This window comes from Crotalus tigris, unplaced genomic scaffold (genome assembly GCF_016545835.1).
Source record: "Crotalus tigris isolate CLP2741 ecotype Arizona unplaced genomic scaffold, ASM1654583v1 scf7180000018923.2277400, whole genome shotgun sequence".
Taxonomy (NCBI): Eukaryota; Metazoa; Chordata; class Lepidosauria; order Squamata; family Viperidae; genus Crotalus; species Crotalus tigris.
Genome location: NW_024097276.1, coordinates 2,121,458 through 2,139,858, shown reverse-complemented (window position 1 = coordinate 2,139,858; position 18,401 = coordinate 2,121,458). Strand labels below are relative to the sequence as shown.

The window sequence follows — 18,401 nt, the reverse complement described above, 5'->3', positions numbered from 1 at the left end:
GAGGTCAGCACAGAGCCTGACAGGAACTACGTTCCCCCCCTCCATCTCCCAGCAAGCCATGCTGGAGACCACCATGTCCTAAGGATCTAGCCTACACAGAAGCCATCAGCACAAGGCATTGAACGAAGAAACAAACCACCATGGTGAAGGTCAGGAAGCTTGAAGAATTTGAAGTAACTCATCTGGAGAGATGGGTGTCCTACATCTCCCACATTGAAAATTACCTCCGCGCCAACCAGGTTGCCAAAAATGGATTGAAGTCCACGACACTCCTGCATGTGCGGCCCCGCCAACTTCGACACTGCAGAGAACCTGGTCGCCCCAGCGCAGCTCAAGTCGGTCACCTACGTGGACTTGAAAAAAAAGCTCTGAGACCACTTCGAACCCAAATTATCTGTTATAGCGTGGAGGCATGCTTTTGAGCAGCAGGAGCAACAATCTGGCGAGTCTGCAACAGAATTCATTGCGACTCTTTGTCAAGTGTCCCAACTCTGCAATTTCGTGGATTTGGAGGAGAGACTACAAGACTTCTTAGTCTGCAGGCTCCAGAATTGAGAGCTCCAACAAAAACTGTTCGCTAAGGAGACTCTCTCCTTACAAGAGGCCTTGAAGGAGGTCATGGTGGATGAAGCTGCTGGAGGGGCCATTAAAGCACTGCAGCCCTCCAAAAGTGCGCCAAGCACCAAAGCCGTCCACCACGAGGACGCCAAGCAGATGGAAGACACCGACTCAGACTACGAAGTCGACCACCTACAAAAGCACCCAGAGAAGGGACCACAGCCAACTGGGAAGGCAGTTCTGTTCCTTAGATGCATGGGCTGCAGAGGCCGGCATCAACGTGTGGATTGCCGATTCCAAACTGCAACGTGCAGGGCCTGTGGCAAACCCGGCCACATAGCCACCATCTACCGAGGTTGTCAGAGAGACCGCCTGAAAGAAGACTCATTCAGGAGAGGTACCGGGGGCCCGGGTCAACACCAAGTAGAATTTTGCTCCAGCCGAAGGAGCATATTCCGCACTGGTGCCCATCACCCCTTAAAGCAGAAGCTTAGACTAGAGGTCAAGCTACAGGGAGTTCCATGCAAGATGGAACTGGACATGGGCTCAGCCATGTCCATCATTTCACAAGGAACATTCAGGCATCTATGCCATTGTAACAACAGAAGGGCCAAGCTCTGGCTGTCTAATCTACTACTCACAGACTTCCAAAACTCCCGAGTGGCGGTCAAAGGTGAAGCCACACTTCTGGTGGAATTCAAGGTGTTCAAGGGACCACTAGATGTCATAGTGCATGAGCCTCATAGAGCTCGATTAGTTTGATGCATTTGGGCATTCAAGTAACCGACATTCACCAAACACAAGCGGCAGATCTGTCTGCAGTCTGCCAAGAGTTCACAGATGTTTTCAGTTCTAGTCTAGGGGACTACAAGGGTCCTCCGATCGCCCTCAAGCTTGATCCTATGGTAACTCCAATATGGATCAAGCCTTGTAGAGTGCCTTTCACGTTAAAACCCAAAATCGATGCAGAGCTGGATAAGCTAGTGGAACAAGGGATATTGAAGCCCATAGACAGTGGGGTGTGGGAGACCCCCATAGTAATGCCATTAAAGGCCAATGGGGAAGTACGAATATGCGCTGACTATAAGTGCACCCTCAACAGGGCACTTCAACAGCACGTTACCCTGTGCCATTTGTCAGCCATATTTTGGTGTCATTGCAAGGAGGCTGCATGTTTGCCAAATTAGATTTGGCACAGGCCTATCAACTGCCCATGGACGAGGCCACAGTGGTAGCCCAGACCATTGTCACCCATAGGGGGGCTTTTAAGGTTAAGTGCCCACAGTTGAGTGTAGCCCCAGGGCTGTTCCAGGGAGTTATGGAGTGCACACTCAAGGGAATTCCAGGGGTTTGCCCCTACTTCAATGATTGCTGGGGAATCGGTTGAGAATCGGTTGAGAATCGGTTGAGATTCTGGCTGAATGGCTTAAGGCTGTCCTTCAGCGGTTCCGCGACCCGGGACTTAAACTAAAAAAAGAAAAGTGCAAGATTGGGATAGAGTCAACCAAGTTCCTTGGTTTCTGCATCGATGCCGAAGGCATTCATCCAGCGGAATCCAAATTAAAAGCAATCCAGCAAGCCCCAAGGCTGGAGTCAAAGGGAGAGTTCAGGCTTTCCTAAGCCTTTTGAATTTTTACCATGCCTTCCTCTCAAACAAAGCCGCAGTGGCAGAGCCATTACACTGGCTCTTGGATAGACAAACTCAATGGCAGTGGATCAGTGTCCATGAGTAGCTTCCAAGCATCAAATCACTGCTGTCGTTGAACTCAGTTCTCACTCATTTCAACAAGCAGCTGCCTGTCTGCATTGCGTGTGATGCATCCCCATATGGGTTTGGGGCTGTGTTAAGCCACTTAATGGCTGATGGGAGGCAGAAGCCCATCGCATATTACTCTAGGACCCTATCATCCGCAGAGCGCAACTGTGTGCAAAGTAACATGTAGTAACACGAGGCTCTGGCCATTGTGGCCAGAGTTAAAAAATTCCATGACTATTTATATGGCCGCCAGTTCACGGTCTTCATGGACCACAAGCTACTCCTAGGGTTGTTCACCACAAACAAACAGACACCTCCAATTCTGTCTCCTCGAATGCTGAGGTGGTCTATCTTCCTGTCAGCCTACAGCTATAGGATGATTCACAAACTGAGCAAGGAAATGGGCCATGCAGACAGCCTGAGCAGGTTGCCCCTGCTACATGTGGAGCCAGATCCAGCTCTGGCTGCACAATTGGATTTTGGTTTGGGCCAACCGGCACTGGCCAGCCAAAGGGACCCGAGTCAACCTGACTTCACTGGACCTCAGAGTCCTGGTCTACCCAGCCAGGCAGGCGAGCAGGTAGACCAGGAGACCCCTGCAACCCCTAGACATTCAGAACAGTCAAGAAGGCCACCTAAATATCTGCAGGACTGTGTCCAGCAATTGAGATTTTGAGCCATCTAGGGGGAAGGGGTGTAATATATTGGACATAACTGTTTTAAATCACTTGCTTAATGTCTGACTTACATTGCTGTATGTTTAACAGTTGCTGTTACTGAAAGCCAGACTGGCTGTCTCCAAGCTGATAGTGAGGTTTGGGGTGGGAAACTGTTACTTTAAACCTATTGGTTGCCACCTAGAGGCTAACTGTATAAATAGCTGTTCAGCAGGCTTTAGGGTGCTTCTGTTCTGAGTTAATAAACTTGTTGCTGTTTGAACACTCTGCCTCATTCAATGCCTAAAGAACTGAAGATATAACAAATGGATAGATGGATAGATGGACAGACAAATAGCTATGACTTCCAATCTTCAATCTTTAATGCATTCCAATCAGATACTGTGGTTTAGAGATAATGGGTTGAGCTTTCATGGTCACCAATGCTGTTGCTATGCAGTCTTTGCTCTTGAATGTTCAGATAATAGCCTGAATAAGACTGAAATGAAATAAGTATTTATGTATTATGCCTCATATTTATATAGCTACCCATTTTACAAAAATATGATTCTGGGCAGTATACAATAATGAATTAAGAAGAAAAATAATTAACTATATAAAAACAATTGCCATTAAAACTATTTTAAAAACTATAAAAACCACATAAGCAGAGAGGATGATGTTAGCTGTAGAAAGGGTTGCATTGCTTAATTTAATTAGTCTAATTGTTAAATAAAAACAAAGTGATTAAAAAGAGTAGTATACTAAAATACCATGTTAAATATGTTCAAAATGGAACTAACATAGAAAAATTCACGTTCATTGCTTTGGGTTTGTTTTGAGTTTTTAAAGCAGGATTGTTTCAGAATTGTGTCTTTGGCTTAAAATGTGCTTTACAATTGTGTCATTACTTTACAAATAATATTTTTTTCAGAATATAAATAATGTATTAAAATTTAGTATAATTAATTTATGTTATTACATTTCTGGGGATTTCATCTCCAGCTAATATTAAACACTGTCACAATTTAAAAGCAACTTTTGACGTAATTAAAAATTAACAGAATTCTTAGTTTCTGACCATTTATTTCCTTATAAATTTTGCACCTAATTTAAGGACGTCTGGATCAAAGAAGAACTAGGCTATTAACTTGGGTGGAAAGGCTTAGTATGGAGCATTCTTGAATAGAAAAGAATTCCAAATAGGAATGCAAGAATCTATCACATTTTTCATTTTGGTTTTTTAAATGATTGTTTTAAAAATCCAGCATTACACAGTTATATTTAAAAAGTATAGCAGGCAGATTTTATTATATATATTAGTAATAAAATGAAAGAGAGAAAGAGATGATGATGATGAAGAAGAAGAAGAAGAAGAAGAAGAAGAAGAAGAAGAAGAAGAAGAAGAAGAAGAAGAAGAAGAAGAAGAAGAAGAAGAAGAAGAAGAAGAAGAAGAAGAAGAAGAAGAAGATTGGAACCTGTATTTACTCTGGAAATTCAAGAGTGAGAAGAAGAAGAAGAAGAAGAAGAAGAAGATTGGAACCTGTATTTACTCTGGAAATTCAAGAGTGAGTCTGAAACTCAATCTTACACAATTGTGGGGGGGTTTTTTCCAGTACAAATCTCATTGGTTTGAATCACATTAGACAGTTAATGACTCTGTGTCTTTGTCTTTGTGTCTTTAGCGATATGCATGTTTTTGTTGCTTTGCCAAATCATATAATAAAGTAAGTTAGTTGAATAGTAAAAAAAAGATTATTGGGGGGACGGAGAGATGGGAAGAAATCAGCCAAATTCCTAGTGTCCTAACATTCACAACTGAAGAATTAAATCTAAGAATACACTTAAGATATTTAACCATTTCTTTCAGACTTTACAAAATTCCTTCAGGTATTACTGCTCTGTTTTCTCCATATTAGCAAATATATACAAACCATTCTAAATATATATATATAGAGAGAGAGAGAAAAGGAGAGTACAGATTTATTAAATATAGATTAGATACTGCATAAATGTTGATGGAAAAAATGTCCATATAACTTTGTAATCCTGCAAAATATCTAATAGTAATATAATTGAAAATTGAACTAAAAATTAATTTTATTGTTTACAGTGAAGGTAGCATCAAAAGGTGACTTATGTGCATGGCTAAGATAGCATTATTCAGGCATGATTTTACTATCTTCTGACATAATCTCAGAGTTATATTTGTTTTAATGAAGTCATTGAAAGCTATTAAATTATGAAAATTCAAGTAGTGACAATCAAATTACACAGATGCATCCTGATCACCAGGGACCTATACTTTATTCTGTTCTAATACTGGTTTCAGTAGATTTCAAAGATCTTTCAAAATGCAAAGATTTTCAACTTTCTGAATATATTCACCTTCACTGAAGCCCATGTTTTAGGTCCATGGTACAACATATTGTGGAATAAAGATCCAGTAGAATATTGATTGGCCATTTTCTGTTATTTTAGAAAATATCAGGTAAATGTTCTTCAGTCTCTTTATTTTGCACACACACACTCAAACACAAACACAGACATTTTTACTTTAACTTTGTTTTGTTTCTGTATTTCTTTTTTTTTCTGTTAGTTAACCTGGATCTTTTATAATTAATAACAACAATAATAATGGTGATGTGTAGAAATAATTTTCCATCAGCATTCTCCACTAAGATTTACAGTTTAGCTTCTCTTCAAAATGAGCTCATAAACTTCAAGGAAGAGTGTAAGTTTTCCTCCATTACACTTTGGAGAGACAAAAAAGCAGCACATATTTTGATAATTATGCACTGTCAAATGAAAGCCTAGATCAGCTAGTAGAAGGTTGCTACATGTTTCTTACGTGTGCACTGAAGTGTTCTATATCTTTTTATTAAACAGAGGAACTTACACAGTATGATTGTGCAAATCTAAACAGTGGTACTTCAGAATACATGAGAGCATATAACTAAGTAATTTTTCAGATTATTTTAGTGGCCACATCTTTTTCCAATCAATCCAGTAAATGCACCTGGTTTGAAAGATGTTCAAGTGGCTATATATGTGGACACAGTAAGAAGCTGCTTCTGAAGAATGGCTGGAAAAGATGCTGCTACTTTTACAATCTGAAATAAAGTGCTTTATATCCACTCCTGTGTATTCTAAAAAAATCAGTATGAAGATTTGCATAACTACTGTATATAGCAAATGATATTTCTTGTGTTTCAATAATCAATATCCTTTTAAAAGGTCTATAGCACATATGGAAAATGTTTTATTCAATTTAATTGTGGGATTAAGAAAATAATTTTGTTGTTTATGTTAACTGGAGATTCACTGCTATAAACAAAAATCATTTGGATTTTACATCTTTATCTGGATTTTACAGATTTATCTAAATCTGTTTTGCAGTTTGAATCTGAAACTTCACACAATGTAATTCTCTTTACATTGTGATTATTTATGTGAGGGAAGAGAAAATGTGCTTGTTTTTACATTTTAGTATTATTGTTTAATACTAAATCAGAAAATATTATAATATTGTTAGGATAGTTGATCTTTGAAAAAAACAGTTTGTAGTCATTTAGAAAGTAACAAACAGGAATAGCTATAAAAATGTATTTTAAACGGGCTCATAGTGCATTTAAGTTACCTACCAAAACTCCCTAAATTATGTATTATTCTGTTTTCCCTTTTATATTTAGTAATTATGTTCCAAATTGTTTTTATTTTTATTGTTTTTAGCATTTTTAGTTTTTCTATGCTTACTTCTGGTTATTCATTAATAAGAATAGTAAAATCAAGATGTAAATGTAGATAGCTCTAGATATGCTGGGGAGTTGAGATACATATATACACTTATATACTGATATACTATATTCACAACTTTATAAAATAAGTTCTTTGCAACATTTCTTTTATCTGCCATTACAGAGTTTGGACTCTTCTTATGTTATGGAATTCTGACTAAAATTCACCAAATGGATCACTATCCTTTCTGTTTGAAAGGAATGTGTCACATTTCTCTTGAGTAGTTAAGCAAGAAACTATGTAGAATATATAGTACAAGGACACTAAAGATAAGGAGATTTATTGTGGAAAAGATAAGGAAATCATTAATGAAAGATTTCAGTGACTGTTATTCATCAGATGCAAGAAATATTTACAGTAAAAAAATTACAGATTTAAATTCTTGTATCTCTCCTGGCTGTAGCAAGAGGCTTGAGGCTATTTTCTTATTAGTTTAAAAAGATAGTTTTGTTTTAATATTTGCTTAGAACCATGTCAGTATTGGCTTTTTCAGAATTTATAACTGGCACAGGTTTCATTAGGGCTGATACAATTAAATACACATATGTTTTGTCTTAAATATATTTATTATGTTTATTCACAAAGTGTTATGTGAAAACCTCAGCTGATGTTAACTTATATGAGGTTATCTGATAAGAACCTGGCATAGGGAAGATTGTGACATGGAATATCAATGATAAAAAGCATTCTTTCATTAATTCAAGAAAAGGAAAATATGTTAATAAGTTGGCTGCATATGGTCTAACTCTAAGAGAAGTGAGATGTAAATGAAGATAGTCTGAATGGAATTGATTAATATATGGACAGACACACAAGGGTAAGTTTAATTATAAATGAAAGAGCTAAGATATTTGAAAGGATGATTTGATGACATCTAGTTTGTTATAGGTATATATAAAAAAAGGAATCCATATTTTGGTAATAAATGCATGTTATGCTCTAATAAGTGGTAATAATGGAAGTCTCAGCTATGAGTTTATGGAAAAATGAAAAAATGTGCAACATTCTGAATGTGATTTTAGAATGGGAGAAAATATGTTTTTAGATGACATAAATCAATGCTAACAAGAAAATGTAGAACAGTTATTGGACCATTTGTAAATTCAAGTCTGAACTGATTACTGTTTGCTTAGTAAAAGGACTGTTAGCTTTGTTTTTGCCATGAATATATTCATATGTATATTTAGCAAAGGAATGAAAATATCCCTGAATGTGTTGGGTGTATACGTAGGTGTGTGTGTGTGTGTGTGTGTGTATGTGTGAATGATAGATCACATTTTTCATAGTTTCAAAGATACATCTTGAGGAAAATAGAGAGGGAAGAAAAGAAGTGTAAAATAAGTCTAAGAAAATAGATTAATCTTCCAATATAATGGAAAATAGAAATTAGATGGTTAGAGCATTTTTGCAGATCAGATATTCCTTTTGCCTCTGGCCATGTTAGCAGTTGGATGTTCCTTCAACTTTAATTCAATTATATCATAAGCAACAGTACTACTTGTATTCACCCCAGATCTTCTGAATGGCTCATTTTACCATAGCAGATTATCATTATCTTAATTATGAATATCAGTTTGACTTTCTTGGCATAAACCTGGTATAGGTTGCCATTTCCTTCTCTGAGAATAGCAATAGTGCTAGCACTTAGACTTAGATACCACTTCATAGTGCTTTACAGCCCTCTCTAAGTGGCTCAGCATATTGCCCCAATAATCTGGGTCCTCGTTTTACCAATCCAGAAGGATGGAAGGCTGAGTCAACATTGAGTCAGTGAGAATTGAACTGTTGTCAGTAGACATAATTAGTCTGCAATACTGCATTCTAAGTACTGTGCCATCATGGCTCTTTCATGTATGCCCCAGTATAACTCAAAAATAACTAATGAAAAAGTACAAACCCCTTAACCCTATATGGTAAGGATCTATGCAGGGATGTTTATTTTTAAAAAAGTGAGTGGATAGATATTCCATCAAATGATAGCACCAGGCTGATGTTTTTGGATCTAGAAGGTAGACAAATTCAGACCTGGTTAGCATTTAGATGGTAAGCCAGGAAGTAAAGGATCAATAGTTAAACAGGGAATATGCAAAAAACCCAAAATAAGGACATTGGCAAACCATTTCTGAATAGTTTCCAAAAATACTTCATGGCTATATGCAACAAGTTATTAAAAGTGAATTTCAGCTCCATAAAGACATTATTATATACATATAGATCCTAGTTCAATTTTTGCTACACATAATACTTTTTTTCTATTTCCAGAGAAACAAATGATTATAACCAGAATAAATCTCAAAGATTTTAAATATTGTATCTGCTTTTATTCTTAGTGGCTGTTTAATTGTTATGATCGCATTTTAACCTCTGTTTCTCTCACAGGTCTGGATGTGTGGAGGTGGCATGTTTGACGTTCCATGTTCTAGAGTTGGGCACATCTATAGGAAATATGTTCCCTATAAAGTCCCATCTGGCACCAGTTTAGCAAGGGTAAGTTCCTGGACTTTAATAACCCCTGACTGTTAAATCTACATTACTTTTTTGCTTTATGTTAAGTTATAGTCAAATATCACATTCCCAACTTCCAATATTATCTTGAAGAATTAGGAATAAGAAATCACTTTTAAGGAGTATTTTAGAAATACAAACACAGGCACAGCTTAATAGGAGTGACCAGTCACAAAAAAACACATTTATTAGAAGGAAAGCTGGTAATTGCTATCTTTTCACCCATTATATCAGTTTGCCTTTTTTATTTTCTGGGCAAGTGGAAGCAATTCTGTGACCAGGAGTGCCTGTTGTCAGCTTTAATCTGAATATCAGCTATATGCCCTTTAATGGATCAGGCTAGTCTAATACATCATATACTAATACATCATGTTTACATTTAATTTTTATTTAAAAGCTTTCACAGAAATAAAAGAGAAATGTGAAATAATATATCATAAGTGTAAGGAAAAGAAAAAAGAAATGTAAAGTAAGAAAATAAAATATAGACTTCCAGTTCCAGATTGCAGTGTGTGCAGTCATGCAAAGAGCTCCGTCTCTTCTCCAGCTGCTTTCCCTCCACTGGTAGACCCTTAATCGGGTCGAAAAGTCGCCCTGAAGGGGCAACCACTGTCGAGAAGGCCCTCGTTGACTGCGGAAGGGTGGCAGCTCCTTCCACGGTCCAAGCTAGCTCCTTAGGGCCGTCGTAGAAAAGATTGGCCAGTAAAATGGCTGATTACCCAGCTGCAGCAGCCGAAAGTCAGAAGAACAGCTAAGCGTGAAGAACCACCATGGAGAAATCCGGGTGAGACCTTTCCTTCCCTCTCTTAGCCCCAACTATTTTCCTGTTAAAAGCCTCTGAACGACTTCCCTGCCTTAAGAGAGCGGCATTTGTCTACTTGGGAAAAAAAGCTTTGAACAAAACTATAAAACAGTAAATTTTTATTGGATATTTAATTTTGGGGATATTTTGGGGCCCTGAAACAATCCTTATCATAGAACATTATTATTATTTTATCTACTATGCTGGAGATATTTGCTTTTTTTTCCTCTATTTTCCTAATGAGATAAAAAAAATTAATTCGGAAAAAAAGATTTTACATACTACTGAGGACATCTTGTGGTGAAAAGCATTACTGCAATTGTACTTTCTCTTGGTATTTGAAGATGGATTTGACCTTCAAATGATAATAAAAGGGAAAAGATAAAGGCCTTGAAACAGCTGTGGGCTGAATTTGCTTATTAGAAATTGTGGAGGTGGATATTTGTTGACTTCTAATAAATATAGCTTCTACTAAAAGACTAAAAGACTATTTTATCATGGAAATGGAGTAATCTTACCCACAGCTTGATTATAAGCTTATATTGGAAAAAATCCTGGAAGCTACAGAGTACATGAAATCTTGGAGAAAAATTAAAGATCACTTTGCAGAACCACAAACTGAAATTCAAATCTTAATGGACCAACCTATAGGCCAAGGAACAATAAAGGAGGAACAGACTAGCTTTAAAGAGGTCGATATGCAACAGTGTACACAACTTAAAGAGATGAAGGAAGAAGCTACTGATCAATTGAGCGTTAGAAAAACTCTTAACTTAAAATCTCAAACTGAGATTCTAATTGAACATTCCACAAGTCAACTAAACACTACAGAAGAGGATATTTCACAAGCCTACGTACAAATTATGGAGAACCCTGATGATCAAAGAATGACTTCAACTGAAATACTTGCATTCTTAAAAGCAACAGGAACTGACTTTCAGATGCGATCTATTGAAAGCTGTGATAACCTGGATAATCAACTAATAACTACAACATGGAACAAAATTGACTATACTATCCAGATGATACTGGAAGAAAGGGAAGAGAACTTAGACCAGATTGATGTGTCGATAAATACCCATACTCAAATACTGAGATGCGGTATTATGGAAACTGACCTGGCACAGAAAGAAAGCCAGAGTTAGATTTAAAAATGTGATTTAAAATTTTACTTAATGGGTTAAAAAGGCTTTAGAGATCTGGACTGATTTAACAATTAACTGAGTATGTGAAGTTAGCAAGATGATATTTTGCATAACAATATACTTGTTTTAAACATGATAATTATTTGGACGAGAATTAAATCTTACCTAATGGGCTGAAATGATTTTTTCTATAGAAATAGATTGACTGATAGATTATATAGCTAAAATAGAGTGGAGTAATATTTTTATTTTAAGTAGGATAACTATTTTGTTGTGGAAGAAGAAATAATTTGAGGCGTAGATATTTAGTTAACAGATAGACCTTTTCCCCAACTTGGAATGTTCTTTGGGGAGCCCTCTTTTTATCAGCCTGCTTTTTATAGCTCTCAAAAGTCTTTTTAAAGCAGTTTTTGTGTTTTTCCAAACTTCTTCCCACCCCCTCACCCACTGATCAAGTGTCTGGGAAGTGGAGGGCAATTGAGGATATTCAGATATTGGGTTGAACTCTTTTCCTGTGGCCACTCTGAAAGGTGTGTAGCCGGTGCTGCTGTGCACAGAATTATTGTATGCCACCTCCGCAAAAGGGAGGAGATCAGTCTAGTTTGTCTGTTGGTAGGAAACGTAGCATCTAAGATATTGCTCCACCATTTTGTTAGCGGCTTCTGTGGCCCCATTGGTGGCCGGATGGAAAGCAGATGTTAAACCTTGAGATGATCCAATTAATTTAAGAAAACTTCTCCAAAACTTTGCTGTGAACTGCACCCCCCTGTCCGAGATTATTCGCTTAGGGGCACCATGCAGCTGGTAGATATGTTTCTGGAACAATTTGGTCAGTTGTTGGGCAGATGGGAGTCCTTTGCAGGTGATAAAATGAGCCTGCTTCGAGAACAGGTCTATTACAATCCAGATGACAGTATTTCCACTACTTTCAGGTAGGTCTACTATAAAGTCCATAGCTATTTCTTCCCATGGTTGAGAAGGGTTTGTCACGGGTTGCAGTAATCCAGGGGTTTTCCCCAGGATTCTTTTCATTGTGGCACATACAGTACAACTTTTTACATAGTTTTCCACATCCTTTTTCAGCCCCGGCTACCAGAATTGCCGACGGGTGAGGTGTAGGGTTTTCAAATATTCAAACTGTCCAGCCTGTTTTACATCGTGGCTGTGTTTGAGAGCATTAAGATGGAGTGCTTCTGGCAAATATAACTTCCCCCCCTTTGTAAGCCAAGCCATCCCTGCATGTTAGGGAAGCTTGATTATCTTTGAACCATTGGTCGGTGAGGAGCTCTTGTTTTATTTTCTTTACTCCAGGGTCATCAGGATTGGGGACCCTGCGAGGTGTAAGTTGTGCGGCAGTTTGTGGATTGGGAATAATTGCCTTGTTACCCTCCTCTCGTTCACTTTTGTATTGGGGTAACTGGGATAGCGCATCAGCTAGGAAGTTCTTTCCTCCTGGTATGTACTTTAGAGGGAAGTTGAAGCGGTTAAAGTACTGTGTCCATTGCACTTGCTTTGGGGACAATTTGTGGGGAGTTTTCAGTGCTTCTAGATTTTTGTGATCTGTCCATACCTCAAATGGCACCTTGCTCCCTTCTAGATAGTGACGCCAGTTTAATAGTGCCCATCTAATCACGAAGGCCTCTTTCTCCCAGATTGCCCATCTCCGCTTGCTCTCAGTAAATTTCTTAGAGGTGTAGGCGCAGGGTTGCAGGACCCCATTTTTGTTCTTTTGCAGTAACACAGCTCCAACTGCCACATCGCTGGCATCAGCTTGAATCACAAAGAGTTCCCCTGGGCAGGGGTGCTTTAGAGCCGGTTCAGCGGCAAATAGTCTCTTTAAATTCTCAAAAGCTGTTTGACAGCTCATTGTCCATGCTAGTGGTTGGCCCGGTCGTGGCTTCCCTCCTCCTGTGCCGGTTTTGAGTAGTTCTGTAAGAGGTAGGGCAATCTCGGCAAAGGAGGGGATGAATTGACAATAAAAGTTGGCAAAACCCAGAAAGCTCTGGAGCTGTTTGCGAGTCCTTGGGGGCTGCCATTCGATTATAGTTTTCACCTTGGCTGGATCGATTTCAATACCCTCATTGGAAATTCATTAGCCAAGATAGTCTAATCAGGTTTGGTGAAATTCACATTTCGACAATTTGACATAAAGCTTGACATTCAATAGTTTCTTTAACACTTCTCTCACTAGCTTTATGTGATCAGTCATATTCGTGCAGTATATCAGGATATCATCAAGATACACCAAAACCCCTTTGTACAAGTGATCATGTAGAACCTCATTAATCAACTGCGTAAATACAGCTGGGGCCCCCTGTAGTCCAAATGGCATGACTTTGAACTGATAGCTCCCCATAGGACAGTTGAAGGCAGTTTTCCACTCATCTCCCTCTTTTATTCTCACCCGGTAGTATGCCTCTCTCAGGTCTAACTTAGTGAAGACACTCCCCTTAGCCAGATAATAAATCCTTTAGGAGAGGGAGGGGATATTTATTTTCCACACTCACAGCGTTGAGTCCCTTATAGTCTACGCAGAGACAAAGAGACCCATCTTTTTTCTCTTTGAACAGCACAGGGGCTCCCATGGAAGATTTGGCCCATTCAATAACACCCCTCGCTAGGTTTTTGTTCATGTATTGCTGCATCTCCTCCATTTTGAGGGGGGACATAGCATACATCCTCGATCGTGGGAGTTTGGCTCCGGACACCAGTTCAATGGAGCAATCATTGGGTCAGTGAGGGGATAGGGTATCACATTCTTTTTCACTGAACGCCTCCACCAGGTCCCGGTATTCCTTGGGGATTACTGGTTTGCCTGGAGGCAGTGAGGCGGCCATGTGCGCTCACTCATTGGGTGGCCTAAGATGCCCAGTAACATCTGTTGAATTAATGGGGGAATCAGGCCCTATAGGTAGTCTCACAGTTCTCGTTCCTTTCTCCCACCAGATAAACGGCTTCCATTTGTCTAACCAGGCTAGTCCTAGGATCATCGCCATTTTTGGAGCCACCAGAAAGCGAATAAACTCCCAGTGTACACCTATTTCTAGGCGTAAAGGCTGGGTTAATTGTGTGATAAGAGTCTCTCCTATCAGGGAGACATCGGCTTGCTCAAACCTCACCGGTTTGGAAAGCTGTTTTAACCGTATGCCCATTTTCATGGCAAATGCCAGACTAATAATGCAGTGGGTGCATCCCGAATCAATTAGTATGTTCAAATCCATTTGTGCCCCAGACTTAAGGATTATAAGTTTGGCGGCCAGTGAAAAAGGTGGGATTTGTCGATTCACCATTGGGTCGTTTTCTCCTTCATTGTCGCTCTCAAAGAAGGGTAGAGCAGGGGTGGGTCCATCTGGAGTCCCAGTGTCCCTCTGTATGGGGGGTATAACCTGGGTGACAGGTTCCTACATGAGTCAGTTAGATTTTTCTCTCGTTAACCGCTGAGCAGGTTTCTTTCGCATTGCTGGTTCTGGTCTGCTCTGCAGTCGGGGGTAGGGGACTGGACAGGTGGCCACTCGATGTCCTCCTTGTTCACGCCGGAAACACTTGAAAGAAGGGCGTGTAGGTGGCCTGGGTCTCTCAGCTCTTGCAGTAGTTGAAGGCTTTCGTGGGGGTGATTGTTGTCCGGGTAGCTCTGGTTGCTGCTCTGGTTAATGTGGGGGAGGCTTCTTATAGTGAGAGAGCTTAACATCTAGCTTCACGGCTGTCTGGTACCAGTCCTGTAGCCGATCAGATACTTCTCGATAGATGCAGGCCTGAGAGAGGTGATCGTCTAATCCCTCGATGAAGTAATGGATGAGGGACTGCTCAGGCCACCCCTCTATTCGACCTGCTATCTTGAAGAATTCTCGCACATACTCCAGGGCAGGCCTCCCGGCTTGTTTTATTTTGTGAATTTGTCCTGCTGCTTTGAGGCCAATGGATGGGTCCTCAAATCGTTCTCTCAGACTTAAGAGAAAGAGGTGGGGGCTTGCTCGCTATATAAATTGTTCAGCCATTCAGATGCTTCTCCCTCTAGGTTGGACGCAATGACATCGACCAAGGCCCCTGGTTCCGGGTACAGATAGGCCCAGCATTTCAAGTGAGAACGCACTTGGTTGGAGAAAAAAAATCAGCTTCTCTGGGTCCCCATCGAAGGTTGCATTGAAAGATGGTGTGAACACAGACTGCTGTGGCCCCCACTGGGGCTGGTTCCACGGCTGCTGGGCTCTCTGCTGCTGGCCAGTGGGGTCTGATGGTGCCCCCTGCTGCTGTAGGCCTCCCAATAGTGGCTGAACAAGTGGGGGTTGTAGTGGTCTTCTCTGCTGTTGGATTGCAGGGGGTGGTGATGCCCTCTGCTGCTGATCATTCATCTGCTGGGGAAACCCATCTACCCATTGCTGCAGATGCTTCAGACTGGAACTCCCCCTCTCTTCAGGGTTGGGGTCCCTGGACGGTGAAGGCAGGATCTGACAGGCTTCCTGCTGGGCTCCCCACTGCTCTTGTGGCCCCCCCAGTTGCTGTAGGCCCCAACCTGGCTGCAGATTTATGCCCAGGGGTTGCACGTTTGGGGGCTGTGGCCAACCTCCTTGCTGTGGCTGTTCTCCCAACAGCTACTGATCGCCTGGCTTCTATACTACCCCAAGGCATTACCTCTATTAGCTGTGGTAAGTTCAGAGGACATGGATCAGCCACCTGCTGGGAAACCCAATCTCCCTATTGTTGCAGAGGATTCAGACTGGGATTCTCTCTCTCTTTAGGGCTGGAGTCCCTGGCAGGAACATATGCAATGGAAGGGCTGTAGGTATCACTTTGTAGGAACTGATTTCTGATTTTCATTTCTGAGTTTTGAAATCTTTCCAATGACTCACCCATAACTGTGTTATCTGTCCATTCTGCTTTTGAAGTCTTCGCTCTCAGCTGGGAAATCTGCCAAATTCCTCTCTCCCCCGGCTTGCTGGCTGTCGCTTCCCCCCCCCCCCCAGGGAAACTGTTGCAGCCACGGGGCTGGCCTCAGGCAATCTTTCTTTCTCCATAATGAGATCTTCTCTGAATCTTTACCAGCTCCTCTCAAGCATAGAGACAGTGGATGGAGTTCGGGACCCCAGGTCATTTGAAAAGAATGTTGGATCCTAACATGTTGTTATGGTTCCAGCTAATGAAACATTTCAAAGGACTTCCAGGCATTATTTTCCTAAAAGTCTTTTATTGTTACAAAATGTCGGCACAGGCACAATGGAGGGATGCCAGGATCTAAGTTCTTTTCCTCTGAGCAGTTAAATTATCAGCATGTTCCCTCCCTAAATCACCGTCATATCTCACATTATCCAATTAGTGTGAAGGTCAAATGTTTTCTTCCTTGTACTTTCCTGGGCTTTTCCCCCAACCCCCCTTCTGCTCTGTATTAACTCCATAATTACCAGACAATTCTGCATATTTTCAAAAGAAAGAATATACAATATTTGCATCATTGACATTGGGTCTGGTGTCATTCTTTCTGTTAGGGACTTGTTTGTCAATAAGGGCGGGTTTCCAAATGGCTGGAAAGCGGGAGGTATCATCTCGTTTATTCATGCTATGTGGGCGTTTTTCTATCTCGATGGCTTCTCTGATTATTCTGTTATTAAAGTGTTCAGTTTTGGCAATAGTTCTGGCCTTTTTAAAGTTAATTTCATGTCCTGTGGCTTTAAGGTGTTGGACCAGGGAAGAAGTTGGTGTTGACTGAGTTCTTGTGTTCTTCGGTGCGTGCACTTATTCTTTTGTTGGTTTGTCTGATGTATGTGGTGGGACAAGCGGTGCATGGGATTTCATAAACTCCTTGATTTTCTAATTCAATTTTGTCTTTGGGGTTTCTTAGGATGGTGGATATCCCACTTAGACCCATAGTCAGCTCCATAGGCTCACCTCTACAAAACCTAGCCAAATTTCTTGCCAAACAACTACAGCCCTATGCAGAATCCATCACCTCACACGTAAAAAACTCATTCCAGTTCATAGAGATCATAAAGAAACAAAACTTACAGCCCAGTGACCTACTTGTGAGCTTCAATGTCATATACCTCTTCACCCAAGTGCCAATCAAAGAAGCCTTGACAGCTATCCAAAACAAATATAACCCCCCCCAACACATCCTAGATCTGACCAACCACTGCCTATCCAACACATACTTCATCTATAATGGACAAAAATACAAACAAATAGAAGGAGCACCCATGGGATCACCCCTCTCACCTGTCATTGCAAACCTCTACATGGAATACTTTGAAATCCAAGCTCTAGCAAAATCTGATCACAAACCCAAACTCTGGCTCAGATACGTAGACAACACCTTCATAATCTGGCCACGTGGGAAAGAAAAACTGGACAACTTCCTCACACACCTCAGCAGCCTACACCACAAAATACAGTTCACCATGGAAACAGAAGCTAATAACCAACTTCCCTTCCTGGATGTCTTAGTCTACAAGAAATCCAGTGGCTCCCTAGGACATACCATCTATCAGAAGAAAACACACACAAACTGCTATCTGCACACTCTCTCACACCACCACTCAGCACAGATCAACTCCATAGCCAAGACACTCATCTCTAGAACAAAACGCTTAGCTGATGAATAACACCTAAAAACCAAACTACACACTCTCACTAATGTACTAACATCCAATGGATTCCAAAGAAATAAGATTACCAAACTAATCCAAAAAGAAACCCCCACTAAAATCCAAGACAGAGAAGAAGAAAACGGCAAAGCCCTCCTCCCATACATAAAAGGCACCACAGACAGAATCAGCAAGATCCTCAACAAACACAACATCAAGACAGCATTCTGCACAAACAGAAAAATATCCACCATCCTAAGAAACCCCAAAGACAAAATTGAGTTAGAAAATCAAGGAGTATATGAAATCCCATGCACCGCTTGTCCCAACACATACATCGGACAAACCAACAGAAGAATAAATGCACGCATTGAAGAACATAAGAACTCAGTCAAAAAAGAGGAACCAACATCTTCCCTGGTCCAACACCTTAAAGCCACAGGACATGAAATTGACTTTAAAAAGACCAGAACTATCGCCAAAACTGAACACTTTAATAACAGAATAATCAGAGAAGCCATCAAGATAGAAAAACGCCCACGCAGCATGAATAAACCTCCCACCTACCAGCCATTTGGAAACCTGCCTTTATTGACAAACGAGTCC

At 40.4% G+C, this 18,401-nt stretch overlaps 1 protein-coding gene across 1 annotated transcript in view; it reads left to right on the top strand.

Moving 5' to 3' along the window:
* LOC120314397 (polypeptide N-acetylgalactosaminyltransferase-like 6) overlaps positions 1–18,401 on the top strand; it is a 210,895-nt gene that overhangs the window by 63,966 nt on the left and 128,528 nt on the right. The window contains exon 4 of the mRNA XM_039357445.1: positions 9,148–9,255. Coding sequence (XP_039213379.1) covers positions 9,148–9,255 — 108 coding nt within the window. The remainder of the gene's footprint in view (positions 1–9,147; positions 9,256–18,401) is intronic.